The following is a 12,892-nucleotide window of genomic DNA, read 5'->3' as shown; positions in this document are numbered from 1 at the left end:
AGTTGTTTTGGTTAAAGTATGTAATTATACAGGTTTATAAAAATATGTAGTTGGAAAAAGTCGTATTTTAATAGTTTTTTCAGATTTATGGATATTCTTTTTTGATACTACATCAATTCAATTAGTTTATTATAACATTAATGTGGAATCTGAAAACACATCAATAAACATTTTGACCTCTGTTACATTAAAATTCCTGATGCCAGCCATGCACTTTGAACAGATCTTTCACATATGCATAATTTCTCAACATAATGCATTGATCATTTGGAAAGTATCTGTTTACTGAGTTAAGGTAGGCCTTCTCCAAACGTTTTCATGTTTCACTATATAAAATTTCTTAAAAATCAATTTGTTAAAATGACCACCAATCTCATCAGAAAATTCTTTGAGAATAATAAAGCTGTCAAGCTCATGGTGACAGATACATGTTTTCTAAAATTCTAATTTTCACTTAAAGTGCAAATCTTATTATTGGAAACAAATACTGTCAGTTGTTTTCTCTGCAATGAGAGGTCACTTTGTTTGTTTTAAAGAAACTAACAAATACCCAAGTGTGAATAAACCACAGTTTGTCAGTCACTCTTTCAAATAAAAAATGCTGTTCCGTGAGAAAAGTGGCTCATGTAGCTCTCAAAGTAAACAAGGGCACAATGCTTTTCCTTAAGACAACATCGTATTTGGCACACAGCAGAAGTGCTTTATGTGTATTCCCATTTCACCACGAGATTAAAAAGACATGTACTTAAGAGTCAAGATTAATAATAATTAATAATTTGTACCACTTCACCCAGGACAGGCCTAGTGTGTGGTGGTGAAGAATACAACGACCACTAGCACATTTTGGTACAGGGCCTTGCTCTGTGCTAAGGTGCCAAAAGTTTTGCTCACCATCACTTTTGCAGATCAGTACAAATTTAAACACAGTGGAAAGGGCAAATAGCATCTTAATATTATTATGGAAATAGGAATCCCCATGGATCTGGGTCCATCAAGCACTCTGAGAACCATAACACTATACCAATCATAAGAATTCTAAGCCTTTCCTATCATTATTACAATCCATCAACTAATTCAACCAATAATTACAGACGGCCTAACAGGCAATGCCAACTAGGTACCATAAAATTTGTTTATCTTTTGTATCATTCACTCCCAGGCTCCTAGAACAGTGCGTGGCTGGCACACAGCAGGCTCTCAGTATTTGCTGAATGAATAAACAAGTGGGTAACTATGATATATTTTAACCTAGATTTCAAAGTCTTTTAGATGCATTCTACACACACACACACACACACACACACACACACACACACACACAATCAATTACTGGAAATGCTTTTCAACGTAATGGCAAAGACCTGTTAGGCAATATGGAACCTCTACACTTATTATACTTGGAGTAGTTTTACCTTCCTACCATTCTACATTTAAATTATTATACATACAGGCAGTCCTTGTTCTTCATGGTAACTGAAACTCATGCATATTAGAACCATGTCCTCACTCTATGGTTCCGTGGTAACTAACATCTGTGGTAGCATGGTGCTGTGCAAAGTATATCAGTGCAAATAACAGTGAAATAAATGCAAACGCCCCACAAATCCACTTTCAGTAAAACGGAAAGGAAAGTAACTTAGGAAGACTGGGTGAGCCTTTGGGCAATGACTTTGAATAAGTGACCCTAATGGGAAAGCAAATCAGACACCTAAATGACTTCTCAAACTCTTAGCATGTCTCCCTCCCACTATATGTCACCATTTGAGAATCACTGCCTAGTGATCAATTAATAGAGGGGGTTCAATCCTTCAGCGGTACTTGCTTGTGGGGTGGAGGATGGAGAATCAGGGTGTTTAGTGAGAAAGAGTGATGAGATTTTTATAAAATAATGAGACAAAATTAGGTTACAAAAAATCTAGCCTGGACTCTTAAAAACTACAGGAATTAATATTTCTCAAAACAGACTTGAATCAAGTCTTTGTATTTCTGTCTCCTAACGCTTCTTTTCATTCCATCAAAAGAGCCTTAGAGTTACTCAGTGTTAGGTTGCCTCCTTCCCCATTCCCAAGCCCACATGCACTCAGGATTTTGTTCTTCCTATTTGAGGGTTTTTTTTAATGAATATAAATATTCCAAAATATTATAAATTTTAAACATAGTGCATCCAGCTCCAACAAAGAATAGGCACTTATACGTTAAATGTTTAGATGGTTCTGTCAAGAGTTAAGAAGAAAATGAAAGGCATTTTATAAACACTAATGGCAGCTTAGCAAATAAAAAGTATCATGGGAAAAGCAATAAACAACTTAAAAAAAAATTCTACTCTAAGTCTACTTACTAATACCACAAGTGGGACAAATGGGAAATGTTATTTAAACTATACCTTAAAATGTACTGTGATGTTCCAAGGAAGAGCTGAACTTGATGCAAGAAGATCAAAGAGCAAACCAATTGGATAATGCCTAAAAATGAAAGAGTATATTTTAAGATAAAATAAATATTTAAAGTTAAACTACAACTCCAAAATAAATTTCCAGCATGTTTCAACATCAAACATCAGGGGACTTCAACCACAAATCACAGAAAGGTAATGTTTTACACAGTTACTTGCCTGGGCTAATATGGCATAGTTTCTAGGCATCGGGTGTTTTTTTTTTTTCTTTCTAACCATACCGTTCCCCAGGGAATCCTCAATATACATAATGAAATTGTACTAAGGCACCTTTTATCAGCCATGAGCACGGTTATGTCACAGTACTGCCACATCTAATTATCATCCAAGCATTCACATTGGGCAACCAGTTTTTTTCTAGAGGGGTGGGATAGGGAAGGTGGGAGGGAGGGAGACACAAGAGGGAGGAGATATGGGGATATATGTATATGTATAGCTGATTCACTTTGTTATAAAGCAGAAACTAACACACCATTGTAAAGCAATTATACTGCAATAAAGATGTTAAAAAAAAAACTCAAAATTTTAGAAAATGTTAAGAACTGAGAAGAGCACCTAAAAGAGCATGCAATCACCTATTTTGTACTTATTACTATTAACATTACAGTATATAAATTTCCAGTCTTTTCTTTATGCATACATATCTAAATATACATTAGGCTTATCCTTTACAGACTGCTTTTTTCATATAACAATATGTGAACATTTTGCAAAGTCACTAAATATTCTTCTGTAGCCTAATAATAAAATAATAAATTTGGGACTTCCTAAATGAGAGAACATTTCCTAATATAACCATTACCCACAGTGAAGCAAATTATTTAGTAACAAGCAAGTTAATAATACAAACCTTGCAGATTTCAGTGGACAAACCTTATTTTTTACATCCTTTTAAAGAATCTAAAGTAGCTTAATCAGTGAATCAGAATAAATAATCCTCCCAACAAAGACAAAAAGAAGACTGTCTGGTTTTATGTACAGTCCCGTTCTTTCCTATATATTAGTGAATTACTCCTAAATTTAAGAGTGGAAAACTTTGAAAATACATCTAATTTCCTTCCAAATGAGTGACCCAAATATATGACCTGATCAATATTCAAATATTAGCTAATACTATTTATGTTTGCTTACATCTATATAATATAATTGTGGAAAAATCATCAGTCATTAGAGATCATATATTTATTTAGAATGAATTTAAGATGAATGCCCTGCTAGCAAAATAAAACAGTGAGTAGTTTTAGTCATATATGTGTTGTATCTCTTAATAAAACCCTCAAACTTCTCTCTAGTCGAAAGTCAGTATCTAACACAAATCCTTCATAACTAGGAATGAATATGAAGTAAATCTTGAATTAACTAAATTACAGAATGCTTCCTTTAGGAAATTCTCTAATCAGGAAAAACTCCAGTCTCAGTTAAAAACTGAAATAAAAATATTAATTAAAAAAACACAAAAATATTGCACTATAAACAAGTTATAGATTCTATCCAATTCTGATCTTTCTCTCTGACCTCTTAAAATTGCACAGGCTCTACATAATGCCCTGCACTTTTACAAATTAGACCTTTTTTAGTCTTCATGTCCCTCTGAGTTATGTGCAACTAGGTTAAGAATGAATATGGGTACTTAAACTAATAGAGCATACTGCTTTCCAAACTCGATGCAGCACTGCAGATATAATTATAGAATCCCTTTAGCAAATTATTGACCTATTGGATAGATTCACCAGTAACCCCATAAAATGACTAGCAATTCAGTGTTGTACACGTTCTCCACCATTCACAAATGGAACTATATACAAATTCTAAAGTTAAATAAAATATTATCTTAAAGTAATCTATACAGTCACATAAAATCAAGTACAACCTTAAAAATAAATAACAAGTATTTGAGTTAGAATACAATTTAAACATAAAAAGACTCAAAATAATCAGTTATTTTTTTACCCTCAATATTAAAAAAAAAAAGGCCTGCCAAGTACACAGAATCTTGAACAAAGTAGCTAATAGCTGCTGAATGCATAAATCAAAGATCCACAGAATAGTTAACCCTTGGTATACCATGAAGATCCAATGCACCCAATTTTAGGTTCTGAACTTCTTTTCTGAGCAGCTCTATTTTAAGATTAATACTTTATAACTTTTATTCTTTTTTTTAAAGATTTTTTTGATATGGACCATTTTAAAAGTCTTTACTGAATTTGTTACAATATTGCTTCTGTTTTATTTTTTTGGCCGTGAGGCATGTGGGCTCTTAGCTCCCAACCAAGGATTAAACCCGCACCCCCTGCACTGGAAGGTGAACTCTTATCCACTGGACCACCAGGGAAGTCCCCCCTTTTATTCTTTCTTAAAAGTCTTCCACAAATCACAGAGAAAACTCACTTAAGAAAAAAGAAGAAAAAAACTTAGTCTGTCTAGTAACTGCCATGTGAATTCACTGGACCCTTCTACAAATCTAAGATCTATTGTGGTATCTTAGTGATCCTATTTTTTTCCTCTATCTTGAAACATTTTTCTATTTCATCATTCTAGGGATTATTTCATCATTACTTATCAATTATCCTAACTAAAAAAAAGATTAAAATAATAAGAATTTGGAAGAATAATGTTATGCCTAGAAGAAAGATATAATAATGCATCCTTCTTCCATTTTCTTACTTTGTCACCCAAAACATTATATCATATTCCAAAAAGCATAAAATAAGGATGCAGACCCCATCTTTGGAGTCTGCTTTTATCTCTCATTAATACAGCTGAAAATTCAAAATGTCTTATTTTCCACCTATATCGACAGAGGAAGATGTTACATAATTAGATAAATCAAAAGATTTTTGCAAAGAGACAGATAGCAGTACTTTAGACTTTAATGACATTGGTAAACTGATCATATAAGTGAAATCTCAGACTATGAGTCTTTAGATGATGATTTCCTAGGTGAAGTTTATAAAACTCAAGAACTAATGCATAAACAATGTATTTCTAAGGACATATGGCATTCTTATCCACTTAGTCATTCAAAACAAAGGATTTCTTCATACAGTATTTCATGACTAGAACCTAGACCATTCCATTTTGCTAAAAGGATGTGGATCAGTATTCTTATCTTTAATGCCATTTGTACACTGCAATTTACTTGACAGTAAGTGGGCAAATATTAAAGCCAGATTTGTACACAAAGATGACTGGAAGGAATTAGATGATGTAGAAATTAAAAACAATTGGACTGCTCATTCAGGATGTTTACTCATGTAATAAAGAAATTATTTTACAACAAATCACGATCTAGGGCTTTTTAAATTTCGTAAAGTATTGCCGTTAAACGCAAGAAGAGCCAGAAGCGATGACAAGCTGGAACCTCATACAAGTCTATTTGAATGTTTGACAACTAATGAGCAGTAACTTGCATTGAGGACATTGCCCACTTCTGGTATATATATACCTTTGAAACCAGGAAAACATGGAGTGAAAAATTGAATTTCTATATTTAAATGCTTATTAAAATTTCTATAATAAAGTTGTTATATGCCATTCCTTTATACTTCTCTAAGTTATTTATAAAGTGACTTACACACACACACACATACATATACACACACACACACACACACACACACACATGTATTTTAAAGTTCATTGGTCGCAAATAGTAAATGATGGGCTTCCCTGGTGGTGCAGTGGTTGAGAGTCCACCTGCCGATGCAGGGGACACAGGTTTGTGCCCCAGTCCAGGAAGATCCCACAAGCCGTGGAGCGGCTGGGCCTGTGAGCCATGGCCGCTGAGCCTGCGTGTCCGGAGCCTGTGCTCCGCAACCGGAGAGGCCACAACAGTGAGAGGCCCACGTACCGCAAAAAAAAAAAAGTAAAGGATGATGACTTTTTCCTGATAGGAAAAAGTTAGGTTAGGATGGAAATTTAAGTATGATAATTTCTAAAACTTATATTTAAGATTTAAAAATATAAAAAATTTTAACATAAGAGCATTCTAAATAATACAATAGCTAACAGTTATCCTGTAACAATCGTTAGAAATAAAACTAAGCCAGAAAAATTTAGGAGTAAAATAACTATTTACTTCTATCTATTGTCAAAGTATATAGACCATACGTGGATCATCAATGCAGATGCTTATGTCAGAACGATTTTGATGCAAGTATTATACTAACTCCAAACAAATACACCATCTGAATTAACTGGTTCCAAGATTGCTTATTTCTGATGAATCTATTAGTATGCAAGAAAATCTAAAAAACAGAACTGGCAAAAATTACAAGTACTGACTTTCTCTTACACTATTATCTGATTTATGTCAAAGATTTCAAAGTACTAATTTGCACAATTCCTCTAAACAGATATTCCATGTAATTCTGTTATGAGGCTCCTAACCCGTAACACAGAAACCATGTAAGCCATAACTGTGAGTAAATCGTAATGTAGCCATTTGGCTGTTACACTGCTATTCCTGCCAATTTAACCTAAATTTAAAAGAAAAGGAAGTGGTGAGGATTTGAACCTGGAATACCGCAGAAGAGGACCAAACTGGTAAAGTTTCAATCTACCGCGCTATAAAAATTAACTGCACCGGAATATTTAGTGTTGTGTCTACTTTCACATTTTATTCATTTTCTTTCTCTTCCTTAAACTGCTCTAGCCTTTTCTAAATTCAATTCTCTAAATGAATTAACGTTTCCTTTTTTTTTTGCATAAGTTGCTTCTTCTTTACCCTTTCATTACTGCTAAAATACATATACATACTGGCACATGGCATGGCAGTAACAGATACGCTTTGACGTCAGCCAAGGGTGCTCATTCTAGTCTAAACATCTGCAGTTAGATAGCAAACCAGTATTTTAAGATCAGTAGTGAAAGGAATCTTCCCTATATACTAGAGAACTATTGTCCCACTCCATTTCACTGAAATAAATGCATCCTATTCATAAGTTTGCTACATTAGTGATTCACTGAAAACAGGATTACATTCTAATGAATAAGGGTTTAACTCAAACTGTAAACCAAAGTAATTTAATGATTACAATCTATTTTGCGTTACTCTGTCTATAGTACAAACACAGACAATTACAGGCCAGTGCTGTGTTTCTCAGCTTTCTAAGCCTATTCTTATGGATGGAAAAGTACAGAAATAACCAACTAAAGGGATACTACATGTATAAAATGCTAAGTCAACCACATTTCAAAAAATCTAGTTTACAGAATAATTTATAAAATTCTAAAAATGCACAACCTTAGAAAAATGACTGGACATAAGAGAAGAGCCTGCACGATATTTACAATTAAGATGTTTAAATTACTTTGTTAAAATTTACTTCTGAAATCACATAGGTACAGTATTAAATTCTGGGTCACTGTATTATGCCTACATTTAAGATCAACATCAGTATTTGCTGCCTTTTTTTTTAACTCCAAAGGTAGTTTCAACATTTTCAACAACCAGTCCTGAAAATAAGTCAATTTACACAAAATAATAATATCCTTGTAGAGACACTTGTTTTACAGTTGACAAAGAAACTTTTTCTAAATTTTGTACCTGGAGGCCTAAGATCTAACTAGCATTAGGGTATACTAACAAAGTATTCTTTAGAAGAACCAAGAACTTTTCTCTTAAGATAAGCCTAATATAAAAGTAACAAATACAAATTTTGAACACTTGAGTTATGGTAACAAGAAACTTTATCCCTTAAAATGCAATGTTAGAGCACCCTCTGCTGACTAATCAACTCAAATCACTCTTTAAAAAGAGATCCTTAATTTGAATTAAGATCAGCACTTTCCATTTCCCATACAATTTTTAAAAGCACTAATCAGATAAGGCCTCCTTGGCATCTCTCTACAAATCAACAACATATTAAGTATTCATTATGTGCATACCACAGTTCTTAAATACTTTTCTATTCTAATATAGACAAATTAACATAAGTAATTAGAACATACAGAATCAGAGAAAACAACAACAACTAAGAAAGAGAATATCAGCACGTATGGTAGAAAGAGCCCTCAAAATATGGTCCTGCTTGCTCATTTGAGTAAGTTATTTATTTGAGCCTCAGTTTTCTCAATTAAAAAAAGAGACTTATTTAGATTCATTTTTTCATTCAACAAACATTTATGTAGCACCTCTTACAAGCTACTGCTTAAGGTACAGAGCACCTGCTCAAGCATCTCACAGATGATTAAATATTTGTAATAATAATTAATATGAATAGGAGAAAGGGTTACAGAGAGAGAAGGAATATCAATTTATGCTTTCTTCCTTCTTTTATGAATTGTCTAAACTGGTGTTTGATTTCCTTTCTCACTTGAATTTACTTAAAACTCCAAAGAATCAAGTATAAGGCAGATATTATCATCCTACTGAAATAAATGCTCCTCTATGCTTAAGACACATTTATGGTCTCAAAAGTCCAAGTCCTACAAAGCTTCAGTGGTAGCTGCTTCCCTACAATGATTATCCTATCCTATGAAGCCCCTGCTTAAATGCCACATAGATATCAACATCCTACTTCCAGGAAGATAACTCTTATCACACAAGAGAAAATTGCTATTGTTGGGAGCAAAGAGAGAAAAGATCAGAACTTAGTCCAGAGGTCCTAAATTCTATTCATGCCTCGGTAAGTTATTCATTCCTCAAATATATGGAATACCTAACACTACAGGAAAAGCTGTATCAAAAGCCATTAAATACAATGAGTGTACAGCAAGACACAGCTATGAAAGTGGTATCATGCATAAAAAGCTTATGCTAACACCCCAAAAACTAAAATGAAGATATGTGAACACAACTGCTTTCACATAAGCTCTCTAAAAGGAAGAATAATTTCACTCTTTAATAAAAGATTTCAGAAGGGATAAATAATGACAAAGTAGGAACACGTCTCTTGAAGCCAAAATCATCACTCTGTCGTAACAGGGAGGAATGAGTCCAAATGTTGTTTACTGATATCATATACAGAATACAAACCTACAGAAGACAAATCATAGCAAATACAAAAATAATCACCACACAAGATAAATTAAAACGGCAGCTGAAAGATGATGACTTAATAATCATTCACTATAAAAACTAAATTGAGGTTTCCCATCTTTTCCAGAGTTTCTCAACTGGGGGTGGTTTTGCACCCCTTGCCCCAGGACATTTAGCAACATTTTTACAATCACAACTGAAGGGCGTGCAACTGGCAATAGTGGGTAGAGACCAGGGCTGCTGCTAAAAACACTACAACATACAGAGTAGCTCTCCCACAGCAAAGAATTATCTGGGTCCAAAATGTCAGTAGGGCCCTGGTTGAGAACCCATGCTTTACAGTGATAAAACTGAAAAGCCCACTGTCAGTCACATGAGTTCTTAAGGGAATCTATAACTAATACACATAAAGCAATACAATTTCAACATCCATCTATAATACAGATAGAACTGTCAAGAACACAGAGATACCCTATTGCTGCTACTCACCCACAATCTTTCCCCCTCCTTCCTCTCCCTCTACTCTCCTGATCCTTGCTCCTCTTATACTTCTTCTAAGCCACCTTCCCATTCCAAAACCTCCAATTCTTCTGAGAAATAAAAAGAAACAGAAAACATTGACTTATCTATGCTGCCAGAGGTCTAGAACTATTCAAGAGTCATAATGAGTCTGATAATGTGATTATGAAGCTCAGTATTCTGTTTTGACTAAATAATGAACGTTATACAAAAAAAAAAAGAAAAAAAAGGTTAGTGATGTGACCCATAACTCAATACAAGATATCACCTTGCATGTCTCTAAATCATTAAGAGAAATCTACCCACTCTTGGAAATTCATCAGCACAAGGTGAGTTCTAAAAGTTCACTCCTTGTTTCTAAGTAATCCTTGGATTCAAGTCAGCTGCACTTATTACACACCTACTAGCTTCCTTTTATTTGCTTTAAGTCTCTTTTAAAACTCTTCATTTTTATTATTCCCAGATTCAAAGAGCAAGTCCATTATTAAACTATTTACATTTTTCATATTTCACTTAAAGCTCAACTCAGCCTGTATCTTTCTCATTCAACTACATCTATATGGCAGCATTTCAACACCTATATCTCAGCGTATCTTGGAGTCATTTTTTAACATTCTTCTCCCTGTAATTTCTTCAATTTCATTAAATATTTTTGGAAGCACAATGACCAAAGCTCCAGTAACAGAGGAAGTACAAAATTACATCATCTATACATGGATAAGCCCAGATTTATGTGTCTGAAAAGGTATTTATTTTAAATGTTTCTGAAAAAATGGTATTCCGATATACTACCAAAATTATTTTTCACACAAAAAGGAAATCAATATAATTTAAATACTAAACCAAGGCTAAACAACATGTGCTTATAGCACAGTGGTCAACTATATATGACAATCAGTTTAAAAGATGCCCCTTTAGGTAATCATGTGTATATAAAGTTCTGTTTATAAAGATTTTAGAGATAGAAACAAAACTGAATAGTGTCACAGAGTGACTTATTCATAAGGGCGTTTTAAATATAGGTTTAAAAAAAATAAAAAACAAAAACTCCACAACCAAATATACTATTATTATGCCGTATAAAAAAATCTATTGATGAAAATATACAAATCTGTCCAGTCTCCCATGCATCCAAATAGAAGACAGAAATATTGCCAATAAAATATTCCAGCATTGGTTTAAAATTCACTGTATTATAGAGCTAGACTAATGATTTCTTGTATAGAACTTTTAAAAAACTGCTTCAAGGCACTATACCTTCTTAAAGCTAGTATATACTCAATGCTTAATAATGCAGAAAAATTCACTCACCATTTCAGTGGTGTGCCTTCATATTCAAACCATATCTCACTAATGTCTTCTTGTCTCATAACCTTCTGAAAGTGCTTTTTCACTTTGTCAGTTACCAACGTCAAATAACTTACTCTTGGCAAAAGCAACTGAAATGAAAATTTGTAAACCATATTTATTTACTATTTTTTCAAAAAGAAATATACTAAATAGGCTTTTTAATATATTTTGAATATTCTGAAAAACAACCATTTTCTTTGCATTATTTTGAATATTCCACACAATGTCAACTGCTTTCTATAGAAAATCAAAGGCTAAAGGCTAAGATGTTTTAAAATTTCTTATGAGGTCATTACTTATGTATAGCTTATAAGATAAATGCCTGGAATAATAAACAACACAAGTCTATGTGCAATCTTTCTGTAATACTTTTTTCCAAATAAAAATACAATGCAATCAGATGTCATACTATTTAGGATACTTATTAGTTCTATCAAATTTAACTTAAAAATTAATATGATTCACCTGAGTTAATTCAACTTCTGAGAAGATAATCAACTCAGTCTAATGTACACCTTGACTTATCAATCAGGACTTCTCAATTGGTCCATCACATTTTGATAATCTACTGTGTACTGGCTTAGTTGCAGTGAAGAACACCAAGACAAGGACATAATCTATCCTTTTCTATGAGGCTAAAATAAAGTGGAGGCTAAAAACAAAACAAAATAAAGAAAATTCATAAAAAGTACTTACAAAAATACTTCATGGCAGCAATAGAAAGAACTTTGAAGGTGGAATAGAAATTTTCATTTGATAAACAGTGAAGCCTACTATGATACCATTAATGGCATGATGAAAAACAGTGCTTGAGGAATATTCTAGCCATTGTATGTAAAAATTGCAATAAGGTAAGATTCTAGATAGGAAATCTGTTAAGGAAGTATTACATGAGATGAGAAAGAAGGAATGGAAAAGTGGGGGAGGTCTGGAAGTCAGAACAGATTTTTGTGATTACTAATGAAGAAATCTCAAGGAGAGAGGTAAGTTAGATGACTGACTTTTGAGCTACACATTCAAATATTTAAATGCAATGAAGTACAAGCTTAGAGTATAATGCTGGTAGACTGATGATCCTCCCACTGTCAATCAACTCCCTCAATCTATCCTTATGGAGGCTGGACCTACTTGGACTCCGGAGAGAGAAAAGTCTGGAAAGGACACTGAGGTTGGTAAAGCCTCAACTGGAATAGTATGAAGGCTGTCAGCGTTTTTCCCCTAGGAAAGGTACCGAGAAAGAAAACATAAAAGAGCAAGAATTTATTTAAAGAACCTACAAGTAGATAAAAGGAGGAAACTGGCAAAAATTCATGTATTTTCCTCCTTTGCAGCAGACTCTCCAGCCATTTCTTGTTTTCCTAAGCTTCTGTCTTCTTTTGCTGGTAAAACTGTTTTGTTACTCTCTTTCACCTGCTTCTGTGAGTGTAACTCTGCATCAATTTTCATGCTGCTTATTCAAGGTTAGGTCTTTTGATCAGTAAATTAAGTAGAATTATGTAGCAGCCTGGGAAATACATACAAAGAGAAATATTCTGGTTAAAGGGACTCTGATACTTAATCACTGAAGATCAAGGTAACAGGCCCCAGTT

At 33.5% G+C, this 12,892-nt stretch overlaps 1 protein-coding gene across 6 annotated transcripts in view; it reads right to left on the bottom strand.

Moving 5' to 3' along the window:
* The window catches only part of ATG5 (autophagy related 5), a 120,260-nt gene that overhangs the window by 94,430 nt on the left and 12,938 nt on the right, over positions 1-12,892 (bottom strand). For 4 of the 6 annotated variants that reach the window (XR_009543852.1, XM_060168008.1, XM_060168004.1 and 1 more), the window contains exons 3-4: positions 11,265-11,392; positions 2,384-2,462 (exon numbers count right to left, since the gene is read on the bottom strand). Coding sequence is in view for 5 of the 6 variants with exons in the window: in XM_060168008.1 (XP_060023991.1) it covers positions 2,384-2,462; positions 11,265-11,392 (207 nt within the window). In the remaining variant the exon portion in view is untranslated. Of the gene's footprint in view, positions 1-2,383; positions 2,463-11,264; positions 11,393-12,580; positions 12,633-12,892 lie in introns of those variants that run through there. The other 2 variants (XM_060168006.1, XM_060168007.1) reach the window with 2 other exon arrangements.

This window comes from Lagenorhynchus albirostris, chromosome 12, assembly GCF_949774975.1.
Source record: "Lagenorhynchus albirostris chromosome 12, mLagAlb1.1, whole genome shotgun sequence".
Taxonomy (NCBI): Eukaryota; Metazoa; Chordata; class Mammalia; order Artiodactyla; family Delphinidae; genus Lagenorhynchus; species Lagenorhynchus albirostris.
This window is presented reverse-complemented; position numbering and strand designations above follow the sequence as displayed.